Here is a 25,215-nt window from a genome sequence, read left to right as displayed (position 1 = left end):
GTTAAATATGTTCGCGAACAAGCTCGATAAGCACTAAATGAACGGACATGAACTGAACATGAACCGAACATGAACACTCATTAATTTAAATGAACCAAACATGAACACAAACAATAAAGTTCAAACAAACATGAACCAAACTTGAACAAGCTGATATTAAATGAACACAAACATGAACACTCACATACTCGGCTCGGCTCAGTTCGTTTGCAGCCCTAAACAAAACCCTTAAGGGAAGACTTGAAATAGTATGTGTTTGGAAAGCATTCCAAAAATATGTCAATTGGAGTTTTGAATTGAAGTACATTAGGAGGAGGATGATTTATTATGTAATAGGTAGTAAGAATGGCATCACCTTAGCAAGCATGGTACCTGATTCCTATATTTTTGAAGAGTTAAAGGTGATGAAATCGACGATTAAGTTGTTGTCCAGGTTGCTTCGGATATTACCTTTGTGGTCGCTTCGCTGATGAGGAAAACAAAGTCATTTGCTGCTACTTGGGCTCTCAATTTCCTTTTTAACTAAAACGAGAACAACTCCCAACTAGCTCTTAGTTTGGGAGAAAAGGACAACTAAAAAGGCAAAACAACATCAACCCCTTTCCTTTAGTTCTCGGTTTGGCTGAAATGCACGGAAAAATGAACTCCAGCAGCCTCGTTTTCTCCTAGGCCAAAGAAAGAAGCCAACTGAGCCCTTCTCAGCTCCGAGTCATGCAAGATAGCCTCTAGATCTCTCAGTTTGGAGGGGTTGCACGCAAGAGAGAGACGAGAACGAGGGCCTGCATGCTCGGTTTACAAAGTCACACATGAAATAGGGGCATGTTGTCCTTGACTTTGCTCTCAGTCGCACATGAGAAGCTACCGGGCTCTAAGGATCGCTCGCACAAGCTTGGTCCTCTTTGTACTGCATGCATGAAGAAGCTTCTTCGCCTTTTTCGCTCGGCTTTGACTCTAGGCATGCATGCTCTCAGCATGCAGGAGGGTCCCCAGTCGGTTTTATATGTTGCTTATTCGGTCCCAGGCAGCGCGCACGAAAGGCCCTCAACCAAAATCTCCCAGCTCCCTGTCTTTTTATGGACACACGCTAGAATGAAACCCCCAGCTCTCTTCTCTCGCTCGATTTCATATGCCCGGAACAAAGTAGCTGACTTGACTTGATTACCTGCGATTTCCCCTCCCTCGAGCCACACTAAGTCACAGGAAATCCAGGAAAACGATGGAATGGAAGTAGCGATCAATTTAAGAAAATCTTAATTGTCGATTTGGTTTCTTGATTTGGAAAATTGGTTTGGGTTTAAATTGAATCAATTAGGCTTGATTGAGTTCAATACGGGTTTGATTTGAGTTGATTTGGGTTCAATTGGGCTTAATTTGGGTCCGATTAGATTTTAATGAGGCTCGATCAAACTGATCGAGATAGATCGAATTTTTCGAGCTCAATGGAATTGATTGAGCTTGATAAAACCCATTTGGGCTCAAATCAGCTCGATTGTCAATGAATCGACACAAAAATGCATCAACAAGATGATAAAATCCCTATGAGCGAAACAATAGACATAACAACAAGTGCTTTCTTGCAAATCTGCAACGCCCAAAGCAGCCAAGTAAGAAATCTAGGTGTTGTCCAGCTTTGAAGACACTAACTTGGCGACCTCCGGGCCTTCTCCAGAACTGCTCAGTTAATGTGCAGCTGTCCTGTTAAACATGGTTTCCTGCCAGCTGTAGCAAGCCAAGATTTCCTCCACTGGGAAACCTGCCTGCAAGCCAAATTTTTGCCCCCGTGTGTTCTGTACATTAAATAGCTGCATGCATGAAAGGTAATGAAATGTTTGTTTCCAATTCCAGAGAGAAACGTCAACAGTGAATCAATATTCAGTAGTTACACTTGAAGTCATAATGGATGTGATTGATGGAGTTATGATCAGCATAAGAAAGCTTCATAGTAACAAGAATGCATATTGCTGCTAGCTTGCAGATGGTTTCTTTTATTTGTGGAGAAAGTCAACTTATATGTGAAGTAAAACCCAACTATTAGGAAAATAAAAAGCTTTAGATAGAAGGTGCTTAGCAGCAGCAACATGCTTTTCGGTTTTGCATAGAAGGTGCTTAGCATCATAAAAAAATAATAGTTGTTATCTTGGTGGAAAATTTACTTTGATAAACTCGTGATGTTAGAATCTGAAGTCACGCATGTTATGTTTAAGTAATTTCGATTTGACAGGGAAACTAAGAACTTAGATAAATTGGATAAATTTGAAAGAAAGAACTAACAGAGAAACATTTGAGATAAGCATGGTGAGAAAAACTATTAAGGATTGGGTATTAAAGTAGGTTGAGATATCGTGTTCTTTCTTAGTGGAAAAGGGAAAGAACCATGGCTCGGGAGCTAGCATTTCTGTTAATGGTCCAGGGAAAAATTCAGGGAAGAAAAAGGTTGAAGACAAAATTACCATGTATTTAGTAGTTGGGAAAATGGTTTGCTAAAGTAAAACTATCACTAAATGAACAATCAGCATAAATCTAATGAAACTAATGGTTTCTGGTCACCCGGAAATACTGTTGAAATTTTTTTTTTCCTTATCGAAATATATATTTCCCAAGATATTTTCGTATATCATGGGTTTTCCTCAGATAAACCCATAGATTTTAGTCCAGAATTACATTATTACATTCCTTGTCTACTTGTAACTTAAACTGTTTTACTGTATATTTCTTTCAGATCAGTAAATGATCGCCAAAGAGAATTACTGGAGGAATTTGCTACGGAGGAAGCAAATCAAGAAAATTATGAATTTACCAATGGAAAGTGGTAAGTTAAGTAATAGAATTTTGATTTTTAAGTGTAAATTGCTTAGAAAGCTGTAATTTATATAGTTATTTTTCTAAGATATGGCTTTTTTTTTCTTCAAGTTATCAATCTTGTTTATGACTTGTCATTAAAATTACACTTGTTTCACGGGTCCAATAGGGTTTATAGACCTATCTTTTTGTCATTCTAAACCTGTTTTTTAAAAGCATGCCCTAAGGTATCTCAATTTAACATCTTATACAAGTATACTGATAAGTAATCTGCAAAAATGTATTAACTTAATAATGATTTTTGATGTATTCTTACTATAATTGAGAATTTTTTGGTTTTTAGCCATTGTTGAAGAAAAAAATGTGCTTGTAGGAGGGTCTCCTTATTCATAACAGAGCAACTGAACATAATATTTTAAGTTACAACAAAATAAAAATAGCCCACTAATTATAGATAAGAAACTTTCCTAAATTATATGGCATTGCTAACAGTACTTAGAGCATATATATCAACAAGCTTAGCTTATTACATAGTTTGAAAATTTGAGGTGGATACAAAGCTTTGGTAAATATTTTTTTGAGATGTTCTTAGCTGGAAACATAAAGATTAACGATCTTCTTTTGACAACACAGCATCCCGAATACAGTAACAAAAAACAGTATATTTGATTCTTTCATAATACATAGGATTATTGGCAATGCAGATGTCAGCACAATTCTCACAATTTATGACCAGAAATTGTCCAATTAGAAAACCAAAATCTCCGAGGGTTTTAGCTCATATCATTTTGCATGAAGAGTGTGTCATGACTCTATATTCTGCCTCAGTGTTTGATTTGGCTAATATTTGTTTATTTTTAACTATTTCAAGTGGACAAATTATATCTCACAAATATGCATGACCCAAATGTGAATTTTCTACCAACTGATTTACCATATTCAACATAAGAAAATGCTTCCATATTAAGGTGCCCATGTTTAATGTTCTATATTCCTACCCCTTGTAACTTTTTGATATATTGAAGGACAATATCTTTTAAATGTTTTATTCTTTTTGAGTTTCCATGTGGTTGACTCAGCTCTTACAACAAAGCGGATTTCAGATCATGGCATAGTAAGATAGATTAATTTATCAACCAAGCCGGGATAATCAGACATTCTAAAAATTGTCTTTATTAACAACATTGTGTGATCTCAACATATTTTGGTGATTCCTCCACAACAACACTTTCTATCTCTTAAATTATGGTAACAACCGCTAAATCAGTTATAATACTCCTTTCAATCAGCGTGAACATGTCTGAATGCTTTCTCTTGAGTTTAGACCATTGCTTTGCAATTCGATCATACCTTTTGCTTATGGCATGATGCAATAGCCAAGCTTTATAAAATTTTTACTCTCTTTGATTTATAATGGAGATTTTCCAAATGAACAACAGGCTTTTTCAGAAGCTGTCTACTGGTTGAAATTTCAGGTGGCGGCAATTCGTTGATTATTTAAATGGACATCAGTTCCTGCTTGGATTTGCGTTTCTCTTGTTGCTCCAATTGTTGCTGAGCAGAAGTGCGAGCTAAAGATCTCATCTGTAGGATGGAAGAATCTGCAGCATGGAAGCTTTTAAGCTTAGACTTTGTTTGGGACAGCTTTCTTATTACTTCTTAAAATATTTTTTTAATATAAAAATTAAAAATTTTGAACTAAAAAATTGCTTTAAGAAGCAATAAGAAAGCAGTCCCAAACGAAATCTTAATCCAGCACAAAAATCAGCTGCAAAGTGTCTTGAGCCGAGTCTGATTTCCTCTGTTGACTCCGCCATCTTCGGTGAATAATTCAGAGACCGATGATTCTTTATTTATTTATTTATTTTTTTTTGGGACATTTAGGCCATTTAAGGCAAACTCACACACACAACGCATACACAAAGACTCGAATCATAGACCTCTTAGTTGGAAGCCTAAGCTCTCAATCAATAGGCCAAGATGAGCTGTGTCGATGATTCTTTATGGTATGGCAAAAGAAAGCATAGTACAAGATGAAGGGTTAATATAGATATACCAATAAAATTTTCATCTTCTGTATCCGCATAATATTGTATGCAGAGCATTTTGCATTTTGCACTTGTAAGGTAAGCTTCTTACGGACAATGAAAAATAAAATTTCATTATATTTTTTATTTATTTACTCATCAAAGTCTGAGAGTTTTATGCCAATGTAAAATAATCATAATAAAAACGTTGGGACAGTTTTTTTATTGTTTTTTGAAATTTATTATTATTATTATTATTTTTTTTTTTGAATTTGAAAATTTAATATTAAAAAATTGTTTCATAAAGCAATAAAAAAGTAGTACCAAATGAAGCCTCAAATTTTAGAGAAATTATTATGTGCGAACACCGGATGGGGTCTGGAGATTAACTAAAATATGCCATATCACTCGGTACTGAGCATCGATACTTATATTTATTTATTTTAAATTAAAAAATTATTAATGAATAATAATAAATTTTGATTATATTATACTAATGTAATTTATTTTTATAGAAAAAATAGAGCTATAAAAAGGTGATTAAAAAGAATAAAGGTCATAATTTTTTGGGAAATAGAAATCATAATTTAATTATGTTTTTGTTTTAATAAATAATAAATAATAAATAATAATATTATTATATAAAATAAAAAAATATCAAAATAATGATGTTCATGGTGGTTGATGGCGGTTAAAGCGGAGCTAATTTAGGGTGTTTTAAATTTGTCCAAAAATAGTCATTTTGAACCTAAATAATTGAGTAATTTGAAAATTTCCCATTTTTTTTTTATTTCACGTTCTTTTTTGGACAAATTAAACATCAAAATTCTTAAATATGTATATTTAAAATATTTTATATTTATTTTCTCACAGTAAAGAAATTGTTTAAATCTACATTAAAGTATAGTTTCAATTTAAAAGATTTAACTGACTATTAAACATTAACTCAACATTTATGAGGGATCATTCCTCAATATATTGTGGTTAATTTATTTACATTCTATTACATCCCTGAGTTGGTTGATAATCAAAGGCTTCTTTAAATTGGAACTTGGATAGAGCTGCATTGAGTTTGATTCAAGATTGGATTGGAATGCATATGGATGTATATAGGGGAGTGAATTTCGGGTTACGATTTGGGTTTGGGTTTATGTCGAACCCGGAACTGATCTGACATTGTTCGGGTCCCGAACCCAACCCGTTTTTGCATACGGGTGTATTTTCCGGATCCAAACCCGACCAGACCCGCTTCGACAACGGTAGTCGGCAGCTGGACAAGTGGGGCCTTCGGCAGCTTCAGCAGGTAGCGGCAGCGGCGTTCGGCAACAATAGATGGCAGCCAGCAGCGGCGTTTGGTAGCTGCAGCGAGGCAACAGCCAGCTCGATGCAGCCGCAGGCGATGGCGCAACATGTGATGCAGCAATGCGACGTGCGTCACGCGGGCAACGGCTTCGGCTTGACGCATGAGGCCACGTGGGCTATGCGTGCAAATCGGGCATCTGGGATAGGCGGGTAGGCAGTAGCTGGTGCAGGAAACAAGGGCATGGGCTTTTTAGAGTCATTTCGAGTTATTCTCGGGCTTCCGGGTTAACCTGAACTCGACCCATTTTTGCAAACTAGTCGATTTTCTGGACCCAACCCCGACCCGCTTCGAGTTCGGGTCAACCCAACCCCAAAATTTTTGGGTCGAATTCAGGTCGGGTTTTCGGGTCGGGTCCAATATTGACACCTATAGATGTATACAAGTTATGCTAAGAGTAAGATTTTTAGAATTGAACTGAACATCGAATCAATGATAGGCTCAAGATTCAAATAATAGTTAAGCCATAATGATGTAAGTTATATTAAAATTAAGGGGAGTTTATGAGCATATATGATTTTTTACATTTCTATAAGGGCACATCAAATTGTTTTTAATTATGAAACTTTGTACTTTTCTCATATAATTATTATTAATAGTACACTAGACCTTTCCTAAAGAACTTTCCCATTCTTTAAACCATGTAGACTAGAGAGCAATCCTGAGAAAAAATTAGAAGAAATGATCAAAATTTTCAATTAAGAGAAAACAAAGTTTTGTTTTCATGACTGAAGAACTTAATCAATTGAAACATGAATATAACAACTTGAAATTATATTTACAATCCTTCAAGGATTAATATATTTGTCCTGAAAAAAGGAAAAAAAAAAAAAACACTTTTGGCACCATTGCTAATTACCTTGCTATGCAAAAGATTATGCCATGTGAGAAACACTCAGTAATAATTTTGAATTTCTAGAATATTCTAGACATAAATTCAAGATAAGCTGTTTTATCAGGCTCTCACTTATAACAACAGACAATTACATATTACACCTTTAAATTGGTAGAAACAAGCCTTAAAAGTTGCAAAGATCGCGTTAGTGCACCATAACAAAGTTTTTTACTTAGGTTTTGTTTGAGACGGCTTTCTTACTGCTTTTTAAAGCAATTTTTTAAATTAAAAGATTTTGTTCTAGAAAGCAATAAGAAAACTGTCCCAAACGAAACCTTAATTTTAATAAATGCGCAAGTAGCACGCAAGTCTTATTCATACATTATAGAAAGATTATTCTCTAACTCAAATATATTACTTCCATTCTCTGCACCTTAAGCATCTGTGCTCTTACAAGCGAAGGAGATCAAGAACAGACTTACCCGTTAACTTGTTGCTTTGTTGATGCTCCATGAAATCTCTATATTTGATGCCACGAAACGCAGCAGGATGTTTCTGACTTTCAACCAAAATTGGCGCAGGAACAACAACAGCATCCAGCGAAGGCCCAATCACAGTCACCACTGAAATTCTAGTGCTTTTGTTGTTTACCTTTGCCCTATGCAACACGCTCTTATACCTTCCATTGGTGACTATCTGCACAACAACAATGAAGAGAAGAAAAAAAAATGATAAGAGATTGTTTGATTCGCTATAAAGTAGGTCATAATTGAAAATTTAATCAAATTTACAGTAACTTACGGAGGCCTTCTGATGACCCGATTAGGAAAGTTGATGTATTAGATTTGACTTATGTTAAAAAAGGTAGAGGTAAACCTAAAAAGACTTGGTTAGAAAATATTAGAAATGATCTTTCTTTATTAAATTTAAATGAGAATTTGACTTTTAACAAGACACAATTGCAAAAAAGGATTCTTGTAGCCGACCCCACATAGTGGGACAAAAGCTTATTGTTGTTGTTGTTGTTGTAAAGCAGCTTAGTTGATTTTTCTCTTAAAATCTTCGAGTTCAAATCTAAATTTGCTAATTTGTTAAGCTGACGATTTTATATAAAGCCAAGCAGCGTGAAGAAAGCAAGCAGTGTGGAAAGCATGGACTATGGAGATTAGGTACATCAGATTAGAAAGTTAGGTCAGGTTGCTTCAATTGTGAGATAGAGAATAGAGAGTACAAATAATAGAAACAATTTCTTTTGAAATACAAATATAAGGCTGTTAACATCAATCCCTTCTCAAGGAACATACTGTTGGAGCTAGCTTAAAAATATAAAGGGGGGTTTACATACATACCACTTTATTTTTTACTATTTATATATTTAACACCTAAAATTTTGATATTACAATGCTACTACAGTACTACTCATAGAACAAATATGGGTGTATGAAATGAAATATTAAAGTTTATGTGATGGTAAGGGTGGTAAGAATGAAATATATGAGTTATATATTTGATATTAAAAATTTTTATGAGTGCTAAGAATGTAATATTAAAATTTTGAGTGTTAGATATGTAAATAGCATGAAATAAAGTGATATTTATGTAAATCCCCCCCAAAAAAAAAATACTGTTGGAGCTAGCTTCAAGCATTGAGTAGCCCTTTTAAAGATTATTATAGATATCAAAATTGTGACCTATAATTTGTTTTTTTTTTTTAACCTTATTTGTGATGGCTAGCTAGATGATTTCAAAACTTCTAATGACGAGCAATGGAAGCAATTGAGAAGTTAGGAAACAATGTAACATAAAAAAGATAGTTCCAATATCGTTAATTGGACATGCATACCTCCATATGATCACCGATGTTGACAAGGAAAGAGTTGGGGAGGGGCTTCACGCCTAACCATTTTCCATTGTGCATCACTTGAAGCCCATCTGTCCCGTTTTGCATGAGAACTGTGACAAGGCCGTGGTCCGAGTGAGCAGGCAAGCCCAATGCGAGCTCTGGCTTTGGGCATGGAGGGTAAAAGTTTGCCACTAGAATTTGAAAGCAAGACTTAAGGCTTAAGGCCTCCTGCATATCATTCTCCTCTAGCCCAAGGCTTTCCCATATTGCGTTAAGAAGATCTTTACCGAGCTGTCTTATATGTCTAGAATAGCCCTCCAATACCTCTCTGGTGTTGATTTTTTTTTTATTTTGTTGAAATGCATGGGAAGAAAGATGAAAAGTTAAGCAATATCTGATTTGGAGTGAAGTTTATGAGAACAAATGAGATCAGATAAAAAATTTGAAAATTTAGGCCTTAGATCATAATAAAAAAATAACAAGATACAGGTATGTTAATGAATGTTATAGTCAATTATATAATAATAATGTGCATTATAGTTAGCTATGATCAATAAGGTAAAAAAAAAAAAGCTTACCACAAAGCAAAGGGAAGAGATGAGCCTGGATGAGAAGAGTACTAGGCTTTGCTCCGTATCAGATGAACCCATGGAAACAAAAATTTTGGCTTGGGTCGAGCTTGGGTTTGAGTCTACATGAGCCACACCTACCCAAACCTTTTACATTATCGACTGCCCAAAATTTATTCAATAGGCCAAATTTGGGCTAGGCATCCGAACACTAGGGGTGGACACAAAAACTAAAATGAAAAATTGAATCAAACCATTACAAACAACTAAGTTCGATTTAGGGTGATTTTGATCAAGTTTGACAAACTGCACAAATGATTATATCGTTTGGATTCAAATTTGAGCTTTTGTCAACCTGCAATAAACTAAACCAAACTGATTGGCATGCATAAACTGAAATAAAACTAAGCCATTAATTTCTTAGAAAAAAAATGGCGTTTCATACCTTAATTGCCCATAAATTTAATTGCTTTATGGGCAGCAAGCAACTATTGAATAGATCAGGATTTCATAGCAGTGCAGTGTAGACAGTTGAGCAAATTGGTAAAGTGGATTCATTTAAACAGAATAAATATTTTAAAATAATAGTATACATTTCAGTTGGAAGATTGAAACTATTGTAGCATATGGTCACCCACACTTTTCCGTCGCTATAACATGTATGGATTGGAGTCAGGACGTAGAGTTATGTTCGGATTCCGCACAAAATAGTTTCTCCTTTTAGATAGTTAGATTTAGATTTGAGATTCAAAGCTTTGGTTTGGTATGATTTCAAACAGTATTTTATTTGGGACAAAACCTAATCGTGTCCAGCTAATCATATAGAGAAATTATTGTGTACGCAATCCGAACGTAGAGTAAGGTTCAGATAATGCATATTTACTGTTTATTTTACTGCATATTTTTTGATACATAATTTTTCGTGACAAATAAGCAGCAAATAAATAATACTCACTAAATACCAAAGCCCTACATGGGGTCTTAGTAGGGTACCCATGCTTTATTCGGACGGGCTTCGCCCACTCATGCCCACCCATGATAACTTTTGGGATGTCGTACCCATCTATACCCACTCACTTTTCATGTTTTTTGAAAGCAGTCTACCATGGACTGATGGCCTTGAAGCTTGTTGTCATTTGCTCTGATTGCGAACTTTCAAGCTGCATATCAGAATTTATCGTAGTCGCAGCGTGGTTAAGTGCTACATACTACGTAGTGAGGATTGAAGTAATATAAGATATACGGTGATTAGCAATGCATATTAATTTATCCCCCGATTTTGAGTACCCACTCATACCCACCCACAAGGTCATGGGCGTATCCATACCCACCCATACCCATACATGGGTGGGTACATGTATGGGTACCAAATGCAGGGCTCTGCTAAATACACGATAAATACGTAAAATACAATTATGTATAAAAAAATACGCAGTAAAATAAACAGTAAATACGCAGCATTCTTACCTTTCTCTATGTTCGGATTGCCCACACAATAATTTCTCCATCATATAACCACTAAATGCCCGAATGTAATAAAAAAAAAAAAAACAAATTGTGGTTCCAACTAATCCGGTGGGTAAATATGCGATTGGTAAAGGTCTTAAAATTATTGCCAAGATGCTTACGCTGTAATAGCTTCCACCTAATAGCTTCCATCTTGGCGACTTTGGCGTGAAAAAAACCCACTTAGATGCACCAAAATCAGAAGGCAATCGATAAAAAATTGCAAATGTACCTGAAAATGGTAGGCTTCGTAGGGTAATGGAAAACCGGATGCTGGAAAACCTTAAGAAAATCTCTCCAGTACTGCACATCATCCACCTTTGAATTGAAGCTCGTCCCAAACCGGATCGGATCCAGCACGTGCCGCCCCATATAATCCTGCTTCTCCTCCGCTGTCAGATCAAAGAACCCTGCACACGCGTCCATCATCGCCTTTTGCAGCTCCACTGGCACGCCGTGGTTCGAAACCTAGATCGATCAAGAACAAAAATTAGCTTAATAAGAGCCACATGGCATCTCAAACGCTATCCATTCCTTCATAGTTGCTATTTGCATAATGGTTCGACTTACAGTGAAGAATCCCCACTCCTCGCAAGCACGGCCAAGCTCACGGACAATCTGTGCACGATTATCTGGGTTCCTGCCCGAAAGCAAGGAGAAATCGATGGTTGGGATCTGTGCCTCGTCCGCGGCCTCGTTGTCATCGTCCTCGGCTGCGGCGGCGGTGGGTTTGCAGGCGATGTAATTGAAGGGGAAAGCCGCGGTGGCGACGCCGGAGTCGGAAAGTTCTTTGGCTGTGGAATATGGAAGTGGAGTATAGATCATTGCAGGGGATGACATGGCAATGGGCTCTGAGCTCGGTGTGCAATAAGCCAATAATAAGCTAGTGTAGCGACCACTAAAAATTATTAGATGCAGAGCGCGCACTGTTCGCACAAGTATCGAGTACCTAGCAATACCCAACGGTATCCAGCGTTATCGAGTGTGGGTACCGCTAGGTAACCAATACTTGTGTGGATGGTTCTCTCGTTCACACTCCACACTTAATAATCTCTCAGCAAGCACGACACACACAGAGTGAGCATGTCAATGATTATTATTCATAAAAATGATACATAATTATTTATTTATTTACATATTTAATATATAAAATTTATTTTTTATTTATAAGACACTTTAATCTCTAAATCATATTAAAATTATTTAAATTATTGAATTTAAAACCAAATGAGAAAGGGAGATGCTAATGAGTGATATTTTTGAATTAAAAAAATTGTATCAAGATATTTCTAAAATTTTAATAGGATGTACTTTGAAATTATTGAATTTATTTTGAAATTAATATTATATCTGAAGAATTTGTATTGCATACATTTCAAATAAATACAAGTAATTTTCAGTATTTTTAGCACAATCTTTATATTTTTATATATTTTAAATTAGCAGCAACTGAAATTCTTGTGAACAAGATCTCCTCGAGGTATATTTTCAGCTTATCCATTCATTAAACTTGAATATTTATAGATAACTATTTATTGTGCATGAAGTATGGCTGAATACTAATTTTTAGTCTTGTAGATTAGAAGGCGGAGCCAGAAAATTTATTTAGAGGCCTAAATTATTTTATTAAATTTTTTTTTCAACTTTTTTCATTTTAGTTTAAGGACGGCATAAAGAGTTCTAATTTTTTTTTCAATTATTATTCACAAATGTATAATATTAAATATAAGAGAGTAAACAACTTATAATTTACAATTTTAAATATAAGATTTATGATTTCTTCAAGTTAGAAATCAATTTTTAAAATATTATGTATTTTATTTTAATTCCTCAAAAGTGAGGATTTCAATTTTTCTCTCAAAATGACTGAAATAAAAAAATCTGAGTTTTTAAAGCTTTCTTTGTATTTTATAACCAACCAAATGAGCCCTTAAAGCTCTAATAAAAAATTTAAACAATTCAAGTCAGAAACATGGAAACCAGCAAACAAAGCTACAAACTTTTTCGACAAGTTATGAACTTCAGTTGCTCTCCTCTTTGAGCCAAAGTCGCTGCAAGTCAACGCCACTGGCTTTGCTATCTCCTCCTCCGCCTCCTATAATAGCACACATCAGTAAACCCCAACAACTAATCCACCAAATCCATCTCAAGTGATGATCTGCTCCTGCATCGCATATGAGCAAGAAGGCCCGCCGCCGTAGCTGCTATCCATGAATCTATGAATCTGCTTCCCTTGCTCCCAAAGGAGACTCCTTTCTGACTCCAGCGAGAGATAACCGAGGGAATGAGGGTTTATGTGCTTGAGGGTTTAAGCAAAGAGAGATTTTCAGTCTGCTGAGGTGTTTTGATTCTGGGTAAAGTGGAAAAAGAAAGTACGGGAATAAATCATGACTTGTTCATCTCTGTTTTGCGATTTGCCTGCTCGGCTTCTCTGCTTTCGTGTTTATGAGTTTGTGCGTTGCTCGTGGGTGAAGGGTTTAAATGCGGGCTTTGGGAGGGGAGCTGTGAAAGCGAGAGGGACGAAGCAGACATCTATAATTGTTATTTAATGCGGCGAGATGAGAGAGAGAGAGAGAGAGAGAGCTTTTTGGTTCGATTCGTGCGGAGGCCAAAACATTCGAATTGCGGCGCATCCAATAACTATCTACCACATGTCTATAATCATTTTCTATAAATATTTAACATAAATTTAATATATTCAAATTCTTTCTAAAAGCATAAATATATACAAATTGAACCTTACTTTTTTATCAATTAAATTAAATAGTGCCTACAAATCAAATTATGAATTATTTACTGCTATTTTTTGGATATTTATTAAGAAATTGGTATTTGTCGGTACATGTGGGCTTTTTGCGACTATCAGGTGTTCGTTTTGCAAATCGATTTCAACAAAAAAAATTAAATAAAATAAGCTATTTTATGAATATATTTTTTTATATAATTTTTTAAATTCCTAAAAATATTTCTATAAATTTTATACTGAAAATTAATTATAATAATACTATTATATAATTATTTTAAATAAAAACAAAATATCTTAAATCACTTACTCTCGCGATTCCCTATTCATTTCGTTTTCACCAAGTCAGAAAAGGCTAACAGAGGGAAAAAAAACGAAAAAGATAGGAGAGAGAAGGGGGAAAACTCGAGTTTGTGCTATTTCGAGTCATTTTTATCCGTCGGACCAACTAAGAAACTTGTTTGTCTCGAGGTAGGTCACATTACGAATATTTCAATTTTTATAAATACGAAGTTTTTATCTAATTTTTTGATCAAATTTCTATTTTCATTATCGAAAAACACGGATAACTTTGTACCGATAAAACTTTCATGGCATAAATACTTTTTATATGTCATATATAGATTGTGATTATGTACATTTTGAATATATATCATAAATTTTACAATGGGTTTTGAAATTTGTGTGACTTTATTGAATAGAAAATTATTTGAATATTTAAACATAATGTTGTAGTATAATAAGTCTTAAAATATTATTTTACAAATTCTCTGATAATTTGATTATATTTTTAAAAATGTGCATTTTGTCTAATAAGATTTTTTGTTGTCTACCATTATAGAACACTTTAAAATTCTATCACATGCTCAATTATTATTTAACTGTTATAATTGATGATATATGTGCATATATGATTAAATTATATCTACTAAGAGTTATAAAGAGTCATAATCCTCTAAAATTTTTTATGTGTCAGGAAATTGTTGGGAGATATAAGTGGTCAAAATACTTTGTGGTTCTATCCTAGATAAGGAGTATGCTATATGTTTTGGTGCTATAAGCACAAAAAGTGAGTCATAAGGGGTCAAAATTCTTTGAGGTTCTATCTGGATCTAGAAAATGTGATATGAAATGCTCAATAATATGTATTGTAATTTATTTATCTACTCAGTATTACTATTTAAATAATTGGATAATTGTTATGCTCCTATCATATTTCACCATAGTAATTTATTTGACTTTACTTAACTTATTTTAAATATTCAACAAAATATTTAATAAAACTTTTTGGAAATTTAAATTAGTTTGTATGACCTACTGAGCTGTTGTAGCTTAGTGTAATTTTGCTTCTAGTTTTCAGAATCTAGGAAAGTGAAGGAGATTATGGAGCAGTTTTTTATTATATCTGAGTTTATAGGTATTTATCTTTTAATTTTTATACATTTATGGCTAGTTACTATTCATTCATGTTCTGTAGCTTCTGCATGTAGGCATATACTGTAGTGTAGAAATTTTGACGAAATAAAAAAAACTTGTTGATGAGTTTATTTTCAGTATTTGAATGTTTTAGTAGATATGTAGTATGTAGTTATTTAAAATAAACATTGGAAGAGAAATAATGGAATTATAAATTAAATCAGAAAATTTTGAAAATTTCATTATTTTTAAAAATTGAGACATGTTAAATGCAACATATCTCGAGCCAAACAATTTTCATAATTGGGTCTACAAGTGAAAACATACTTGAATTGCTTAAAACTAGTTTTCTCTCTTTAGAATTCTTCCTCTCTCTCTAGTTGCTGCCACTATTGGGATGAAATGGATTTCATTTAGTGAAAATGATATTTAAATAAAAAATTCAAATCGAGCATCGCGACATCCAATCGTGTGCATCACAGTGCTCCTTCTAGGAGCCCACAGAATCGCAACACTGACACATTGAATTAATTGCCAAAATTTCCGAGACCTATTTTAGAATACATGCAGACTTTTACATGCACACAAAATATGCTCAGACACAAGCATAAGAGTTTTAAATGTTGAAATCTATTGGATTATCTCAAATCAGGTTGAGTTAGAATATGTAGAATTGTATACCAATTTTGAAGGAGCAATATACTGTCCCTCCAACATTCGTTACTTAACTACCATCCTTACAACCTTTGTCGTCCGACTACGTTCCCTTTGAACACTATTGCCTGAGTACAGTACCTTTAAATGTCGTCGCTCAACTATGGTCTATCCGACCACAACTGTTAGACTGTGGTTCCACCAACCTTCGTCACCCGACTATGATCTCACAGATCTTTGTCGCCTAACTACGATCCTTCTTATCTCTATTACTCGACTATGATCCTTCCTACCCGTGTCTTCCGCCAACTATGATCCCCATGACCACCATCGAGTCACTACAGTCCCTCAGACCACTGTCGTGTGACTATGGTCCATTGACCTCACTTGCACGACTACGATCCTTTCAGTCTCCGTCGATTATGTTTAATCCAACCACCGTCGCCCGTCTACAGTCCTTCGACCTCATTTCCAAATCCAACCACCGTTGTCTAACTAAGATCCTTCAACCTCAGTCGCCTAACTACGATCCATCACACCTCCTACCTTCGTCAGCTGATTGATTATGGTCCATCCGATCACTATCGTTGGACTACAGCCGCACCAACCTTCATCTCTCACTACGGTCCTACCAACCAAATAAACGGGCAAATAATCTCTTAAGAATATGCCATTGGATTCTCCCATGTCCAATCATCTGGTGTGCTCTAATGATGTAAATTTGCTACATTATGCTAACACCTTCCCCCAAGAGATGGCATCATTTCTAATCAATAACAAACACTAGTGGAATCCTTTCAATTGGGCGAGGCCCTGTGATTTTTCGTCATCTTAAGATTTTCACTTAAAAATTTTGATGTCTCTTACGATTTGTGTACCCTCTCTCTCTTGTATGTGTGTGTATTGAATCTTATACAAAACTAGGATGTTAAATGCTCCAATCCCTACTATCACGAATGTTCCGACACTCAACATATTTAAATCTGTATATTTACTTATATAATATTCAAATCTATTGATTAAATAAAAATATCATCAATCTTTGCCACAGCTGGTTGACAGTATCAATAGGCCTGCTGCATTTCGCGCTAATTGCGCATAGGGAATTCATTAAGCTACATCGATTAAGCCCAATGGAGAAATTTTGCCTTCGTTGTGATTTACAATATTATTTCGTCATGTTGAGCTCTTAACTATAGTCGCATCTTATTTTTATACGTTTTGTTTGATACTTATAGGCACTCTTTTATGTTATTTTTGAAAGTATTTTTTTATTTAATATTTGGACTCCAAGCACTTTTAAAATAGTTTTTTAATATTAAAGTTTTAATTTTTTACTAAAAAGTTCCTTCATGAAGCAATAAGAAAGTCATCCCAAACGAAGCGATTGGTACAGCTATCTGAAACAGCTTTTTAGTACAGAAATTTCTAAAATTTCTAATTAAAGAAATTTTTGTACTAAAAAAATATTTTAAAAAGTAATAATTATTTTTTACAAACGAAACCTTAGTTATAAATTCATACGTATATGCCGCATAAAGAAGACCTCAAACCCAAGCCTATGCTGACTAAGGCTTCGTTTGGGACGGCTTTCTTCCTGCTTCATAAAGCTGCTTTCTAGTACAAAAAATAAAATTTTTATACTAAAAAGCCGCTTTAAGAAGCAGTAAGAAAGCCGTCTCAAACATAGCCTAAGATAAGCTGCATTGAGAGGATCTATTATATGATCTACATCTTTGTTCTTGATGATTGTCTTGTAGAAGTGAAAGTGTCTTAATAATAATATGTTAATGTAAAAAACAAAAACAACTAATACTTAATTACACATCAAATATGTTTTTATTTAATATAAAAATAGAAACAAAAAAAAAAAAGAAGGTATTACTAACAGCCTTTAAGGATTCTTTCCCTTTGCAATTAAAGATCAACTGAAGTATTAAATTATATTAATTGTTAAGTCTTAAGTTATCAACAAAATTCGGTGACCAGACGTAATAATTGCTCACACTTTGACGGCACAAGCATGTATGTGCGACCCATCTCCCAAGTCTAGAATGGGTTCTCCATATCTTTTGTTATATATAGCCAAATCAATATATCATTCACAATGTGGGACTAAAAGAATTTTTTTTTTTTTTCTGATACTGAATCGGGATGGAAGAGCAAGAGCGGACAGCGAGATCGTCGGATCAAGAGTGCAGAGCGGGAGCGGCAGCATTCGAGAATTTAAAATTAAATTATTAAATGTTTAAATTAGTAAAATTAATTTAATAATATTCGAGCTTGTTAATCGAGCTTCTTAACCAGCTCTAATTGAGCTTCTTAATGAACTTATTCACAAGCTTTAAACGATAATATTCGTGAATACAAACAAACAAAACACTAAGCTATTCAAGCTCATTTACAAAAGTTGGTTCATCATCTGTCTTATCCTTTATTTGGTTGGCCATTTTAAGGAGATTTCAAGCTGGAATCAATCCAAAATCAGCCAAATATCTTATAAGAGGATCTAAAATAATTTAAGATTTAGCATCTTGATTTTTAGTCTCTCAATTACAAGAAACTGACATCAGAAGGGTTAAACATTCTTAATATTCTTAACACAAATAAACAAGACTAAAGTACAATTGGTCATATGTAAGGCAACTAATAAAGAAAAAGATAAGAAAAAAAAAATTTACCATGGAATCATAACAATTTCCAAGAAAAAAGATAAAAAAGAAAACAAAATAAAACAAAAAAGGAAGACTCAATCAAATTAAACTTGCAAATAATGAAGAACATAAGTCCCCTCAATCAAACAAAATTATTGTTAGCTGTAAGATCTTAAACTTGCAACCAAAAATACACCGATCATTTAAAAATAAATCAAGGATTTAAAATAATTCAGTAAAATTGAAAGAACATGAGGACAATTTGAAGATCAACATAACTGAAGGGGTAGGGCTGCAAGCGAACCAAACGTTCGACAAGCTACTCGTTGTTCGGTTCGATTAAAAGCTCGTTTGTGATCGTTTAATTAGCTAAACAAACAAACTTGAACAATATTTTAAATACTCGATTCTTAAATAAACAAACTTGAACACTAATGCGTTCAGCTCATGTATGTTCGCGAACAATGTCATTTGAAGTTCGTGAACAAGCTCGATAAGAAGCTCGATAAAAGCTTGATTCGTGTTCGATTTTAAACTCGTGAATAAGCTAGATAAAAATAATTAATATTTGACTATAAAATTAATAAATATAAATAATCATTGCCGTTGTTACATAGACAATTGCTTTCATTATAAATGTGTTTGTTCATAGATATGTTCATGAACGAATTTGTTTGATAGTTAAAAAAAAATTTAAATATGTTCGCGAACAAGCTTGATAAGCACTAAACGAACGAACATGAACTGAACATGAATCGAACATGAGCACTCATTAATTTAAATGAACCAAACATGAACACAAACAATAAAGCTCGAACAAACATGAACCAAACTTGAACAAGCTGATATTAAATGAACACAAACATGAATACTCACATACTCGGTTCACTCGATTCATTTGCAGTCCTAAGGGTATTCAAGCCTTTTCTGCGGGGGGGGAGAGCGAGGGGGGGGGGGGGGGGGGGGGGGGGGTAAGGTTATCCTTAACAAATTGATAAAACATTTGGTTCTTCTCGCTTAAACTGTTGCAGACTTTGCTATCACGAATACAACTCCGAATCCTAGCCCAATTCCCATCGTTTAATAGTTGTTTTTGTAGCCAATTAGAGTAATCACCGAGACTATAATCCTTAACCGCGACAATAGACGACCTCGCCTAGTCGCCTGCACCATTGTTGGTTACAACAAAGGTGAAAACAATGAAGCAGAAAACATGCAAATGCAAATAAATATGATAAAAAGATAAATCCAGAGAAGCCACGAAGGGGATCCACCCCAGCTATCGAGTATTTATTAAAAGTGTTCATCGTTTATCTTATCAAACGAACGAACATGAACAAACTCTTATAGAGCTAAGTCAAATATAGCTCATCAAACACTCAATTTATTTGAAGCCCCATAGCTTAGCCACGTTCTTTAAAAAATAGTTACTTCTTCTCGCATTTACTGTGTCATACTGCATGCCAGGTAGGGTTGAAAACTAACCGAGCCGAGTCGAGTATGTGAGTGTTCATGTTTGTGTTCATTTAATATCAGTTTGTTCAAGTTTGGTTCATGTTTGTTCGAGCTTTATTGTTTGTATTCATGTTTGGTTCATTTAAATTAGTGAGTGCTCATGTTCGGTTCATATTCAGTTTATGTACGTTTAGTGCTTATCGAGCTTTAAACAAACAAGCATGAACGAGCTATAAACGATCTCTACTTTTAGATGTTCATTAACTTAACAAACAAGATTTATCGAGCTTCCTAACAAACGATTACATCAAGCATGTTCTCGGACATATTTAACGAATTTTTTTAAACTATCAAACAAACACATTCATGAATATATCTATGAATAAACACATTTATAATAAAAGCAATTGTCTATGTAAAATTAAAATAACATTAATCAATATGAATATATTTTTAAATGAAGCTTACATGTTGCCTATTCTATAATCAAATATTAATTACTTTTATCGAGCTTATTCACTAGTTCAAAATCAAACACGTATCAAGCTTCTTATCGAGCTTAATGTCGAGCTTATTCACGAGCTTCAAATGATGTTGTTCGCGAACATAAATGAGCCGAACTCATTAGTGTTCAAGTTTATTTATTTAAGAATCTAATATTTAAGATATTATTCAAGTTTGTTTGTTTAGTTAATAAAACGATCACAAACGAGCTTTAATCGAACCGAACAATGAGTAGCTCGTCGAATGCTTGGTTCGCTTGCAGCTCTAATGCCAGGAATCTCGCCAACATCGAGAGGACTGGTCTCAATTGCTTGTACATGCAAACAATTAAGTAAATTAGAAAATGGGACTTTTTTTTCCTGCAAAATGGTGAAATAATGAGCTATGTTCTATCGGAAGATCTTTCCTCATTTATTGGAAGTTGGGATAAGAGTCATCTACCTCTAAATAGACAATTTCCTTATTATTTATTATTTTTTAAAAGTAATTTTTAATAAAAAATATTTATATTAAAAAGTTATTTTAGAAATAAAAAAAAAATTATTTCAAATAAAAGTAATTTTTAATACAAAAAAATTTATATTAAAAAGTTATTTTAAAAATCAACAAAAAAATTATTTCAAACAAAACCTAAACATTATTCTCACTTTCTTAACGGGGTATTATATCATCACCGTTATTACGACAAGAGAAAAGATGCGATTAATTGTCCCATAAAAGTCAAAAGAAAATTTATTCAACTTTAATAAAATTATGAAAGTTCTATAATTATGACTTGCAAAATGTTCTTCAAGAATTTCACTAAAGAAACGCACCAATTGTGAGAACAACTAATATCATGTGAGCAACAAAAACTACCAATTAAGGCAAACTCACACACACATCATATACGCAAGCTTCGAATCCAAGACGATTTGATTGTTAGCTAAAGCTTCCAATTAACAGATCAATGTGATCCGCATCAAGTCATGTAGGTTAAAACTAACAATATGCGGAGATAATACTTCAAAAAAAAAAATAATTATTTCTCAACTGATAAAAAAATATTTTTATCATCACGATAGAAAGGAGCAACATTTATATTATTAAACTTGATGAAAGACACTACGGGCGGATCCAGCCTTAATTTTAGGAGGGACAAATTTATAAGTAATTATCAGAGGTCCAAGAGAGCAGCGCCCCTTGGCGGGATTCAACCCTAAAAAGACACCCAACTTATTTTGAAAATTACAAATTAATCACAGCTTTATGAGACTCAGAACAGATTTCTCCTCTTGGTTTTGCTTCTGTAGTTGAACATATTCTTTGTAGGTGGTTTCGCGAAATAGTGCTGGTCTATTTCGAATACTGTCAACCAACTGAGGCAAGGGAGAAACTAAAGCTTCCAATGGCGGTCCAATTGTTGAAACAATTGACATCCTTGTGCTTTCGTTGTTAAGCACCACTCTATGTAACAGACTGTTATATGTCCCATTGCTAGCTATCTGTTTGCAGGATTCATGAGGCAAAATATCAGAGGTAAGAGATAGAAACTAACAAATTACATAATATATTAATTTATGTAGTTATATTTTTGTCATAATTATTACGATTAAAGTGAGACATTTTTAATTAAATTTATATTTTATAATTAATTTTTGGAAAAAATATAAAACATTGAGGAAAAATTCCTATGTTTGTTATAATTATATTTAATCTAAAAAAGATTAATTGCATAAATGGTATGATTAAGTTAATTCACTGATATATATTACTACTATAAGCATGCATAAATTTAGAGTAATATCTCAATAAAGTTCTTAGCAATACATTTATATTAATTAAATGTTAGGTAAAAATATTTAGAAATATTATTAGTCACAGAGGCTGACTTAGCCTTAATTTTCAGCAGGGGTGGCAAAATTATAAGTGTTTGTGTTGCCTCGAATTTGACTAGACCTTTCAATACAAAAAAATGAATCAATAGAATCCAAATAATAGAGACAAAAAGAAAATGATTGCTAAAGATGATTAATCATTCAATTTCTATAAAATGTATGTTAAAGTTGCCTTAAATTTGGCTCGACCCCTATTTTTTCGTATCCTTGATCGTCGTACGCTTTGTAGATATGTCAGGGGTCCAAGAGGTCAGCGCCCTTGCGAAGGATTCCGGGGCAGCTCCATAAGAACAAAATTTTGGTTGTAAGGATATTTTAGAATTCAAATTAATAAATAAAATAATGAATTCTCTTTATTATTTTTATTTGTATTTTGTTCAATGTTCTCTAACAATAACATCTTTATACAATGTGTTTAATTATGATAGGCGGCAATTGCCTAAAGATTATAATATTTTAAAATCTTTAGGGGAGCAATTGCCTAAAAATCTTTGTAATAAAGACTAAAAAATAGATGGAGATCGATAAATTACCTAAAAAATTATATAAATGAAATATGAATAATTATCAAGTGAAATATTGTACCTCCATGATATCTCCGAGGATGACAAAGAATGAATTCGGGATGGCTTCAACTGGAACCCATTTGCCACCGTGCTGCACTTGAAGGCAGGCCTTTGTGTTGCTTTGCATTACTATGGTGAGAATGGAGGAATCAGAATGAGGTGGCAAACCTAAAGCCAGCTCTGGTTGAGGGCATGGAGGATAGAGATTGCTAATGAGAAGTTGAATGCATGATTTTAATTGAAGAGCTTCCTCCATGGTGGCTTCTGGTAGTCCAAGGCTTTCACTTATTGCTCTTAAGAGCTCTATAGAGATCTCCCTCATGTTTCTTGTATATTCTTCAGATATCTTTCTGTGTTTTTTTTTTTTTTCAATATTTATTTATAAACCAAAGAATGTTAATTGATATTATCTTTTTCAAACGTCCAAAAATATATCAAAAGAAGCATCACATCGATTAATATGAGTCTTTTGAATCAAATCTGTTCTAGGCCGGCATCAGAGTTACATACATAAACAAGAAAAATTATTCTGTGCGGATGACGAACGTCATCTAGAGACCAACCAGAATGCATCACATCACCCCTTCAGTCGGTACCGCAGCTCGGTACTGTTCAGTACCACTGACATGGCTGCACCTGATTCTCCTCTGGACGTCCGGCCTCCGCACAGAATAATTTCTCCTCCAACAAAGCCTCAATAAAAAAACTTAACAGAAGATTAGAAGGAAAAAAAACCTGAAATTGAGAGGTTTGGCTGGATAGCTGAACACCGGATGAGCGATGATCCTTAAGTAATCCCTCCAATATCGAACATCCACAGCAGCTTCGTTAAAGCTCGTTCCATATCTAATGGGCTCAAATAACTCTTGTGCCATATAATGTTGTTTCTCCTCTATTGTTAGATCAAAAAACTCATCAAATGCATCCTTCATGGCCGTTTGCAGGTTCTCTACCATGCCATGATTAATTATCTGCACTAAGTAGGCTTTCTTTTAGACGTCATAAAATTTTTGTGAACATAAAACTCATCCTAATAAAAATTTGATTGGAATATTTTGTATTAGGATTTTTTTTTTTTTTTTGGAACCGGAGTATCAACTTCGCAGCCACCCCCAAGAGGATGCGCTTGGCGGCATAACTAATCCCTTGACGAGCCTGGCCAGCAATCAACCCCACAAGTGCAAGACCACATAAGGAGTCGAGCCGCATGAGAGGGAAATCGAACATGAAGAATCCCATGCTGGCCCACCAACCCAGCTAAGCTCGATGGAGCACTACAGAAAAATCATCTATTACCGGCGGCACTTTCCGGCGGTTAAAACCGGTGGTCACACGGCCGGTTTAACCACCGGTAATTCCGGTGATTCTTTGACCGCACGTAATTGACGATTTTCCTGTACTGAAGTTTGACTTAATTTTTTTCCCGAAAAAGATTATATGGCGAGGCCACAAAATTTTATGTATATTGGCTATGGGAGTTGACTGTGTGGCTACCAGGATCACTTACTGTGAAGCATCCCCAGTCCTTGCATGCCTTGCCAATATCTCCAACAGTTCTTGATCTTTGGCCAGAATTCTGGCTCATTAAGAAGGAGAAGTCGATGACTGGAATCTCTTTTCTGATGATGATCTCAGCTGCTTCAGCAGTCGGATTGCGAGTGATAAATAGCGAAGGCAAAGAGGCTAAATCAGTGAGTTCTTTAACGTTGGAGTACTTACGGATCAAGGGATTACAAGATGTGGCCATGATAAGAAAGAGATGAAATCAAGAAAGAAAACTAATGAGGATGAGATCTGTTACTGATAAGAAGAGATATATAGAGAGAGAGAGAAATGAAAATATACCTATTTCATAAATGGATTATTCTTTCCACTCAAGGACATAAATATGAAGTGCTATGCATCATAAATATAGATGCTGATGAGCGCTATGGATGATTTTTTCTTTTTTTTTAGGGTTAGCAGCTTACCATCGTCCATCAAACTCTTAGGAGATATTTCGACCCCTTTTTTTTTTTTTTTTTTTCCTTTGCTTTTCATAAACTAACATGTTTAACTATTTTTTTTTTTTTTTGTTAGTTTTTGAAAAAAAAATTGTACTAGAAAGCTGATTATGCAATAGTTTTACATTTTTTTTTTTTCAAAAATAACTTCATATCCAACTTTATAAAATGTTATAGCCATTCCAAACAATTTCATAATTGTCTTTAACTTAAAAACTTTTTTAATTTATTATTTATGAATAGTAGCTTCTACATTCATCTTATATTTATCTTTTGCACTCGGTTATTTATTTGAGGTTTTAGTTTAAGATAGTTTTCTTAATGTTTTGTAAAGCGATTATAAATAATATACAATAGAAAACAATTTTTTTGATTTTTTTTTTATGAAATAAAAAAAGTGCTAA

General features: G+C 34.1%; 3 protein-coding genes across 3 annotated transcripts in view; 1 reads left to right on the top strand and 2 right to left on the bottom strand.

The window, feature by feature from the left end:
* LOC110103189 (chaperone protein dnaJ 1, mitochondrial) overlaps positions 1–4,474 on the top strand; it is a 79,798-nt gene extending 75,324 nt beyond the window's left edge. The window contains exons 18-19 of the mRNA XM_028694365.1: positions 2,720–2,809; positions 4,275–4,474. Coding sequence (XP_028550198.1) covers positions 2,720–2,809; positions 4,275–4,374 — 190 coding nt within the window. The 3' untranslated portion in view covers positions 4,375–4,474. The remainder of the gene's footprint in view (positions 1–2,719; positions 2,810–4,274) is intronic.
* A 2,979-nt stretch (positions 4,475–7,453) lies between these two features.
* On the bottom strand, positions 7,454–11,809 carry LOC110103184 (protein DMR6-LIKE OXYGENASE 2-like). Its single transcript, XM_020831786.2, has 4 exons — positions 11,510–11,809; positions 11,172–11,407; positions 8,865–9,192; positions 7,454–7,717 (listed from the first exon to the last, which is right to left on the bottom strand). The coding sequence occupies exons 1-4, from the start codon at positions 11,777–11,779 to the stop codon at positions 7,472–7,474; spliced, it is 1,080 nt and encodes a 359-aa protein (XP_020687445.1). The 5' UTR covers positions 11,780–11,809; the 3' UTR covers positions 7,454–7,471.
* A 9,794-nt stretch (positions 11,810–21,603) lies between these two features.
* Positions 21,604–23,764, bottom strand: LOC110103221 (protein DMR6-LIKE OXYGENASE 2). Its single transcript, XM_028694364.1, has 3 exons — positions 23,544–23,764; positions 22,828–23,158; positions 21,604–21,849 (listed from the first exon to the last, which is right to left on the bottom strand). The coding sequence occupies exons 1-3, from the start codon at positions 23,762–23,764 to the stop codon at positions 21,604–21,606; spliced, it is 798 nt and encodes a 265-aa protein (XP_028550197.1).
* Between the last annotated feature and the right edge of the window lie 1,451 nt (positions 23,765–25,215).

Source organism: Dendrobium catenatum, unplaced genomic scaffold (assembly GCF_001605985.2).
Source record: "Dendrobium catenatum unplaced genomic scaffold, ASM160598v2 fragScaff_scaffold_465, whole genome shotgun sequence".
Taxonomy (NCBI): domain Eukaryota; kingdom Viridiplantae; phylum Streptophyta; class Magnoliopsida; order Asparagales; family Orchidaceae; genus Dendrobium; species Dendrobium catenatum.
This window is presented reverse-complemented; position numbering and strand designations above follow the sequence as displayed.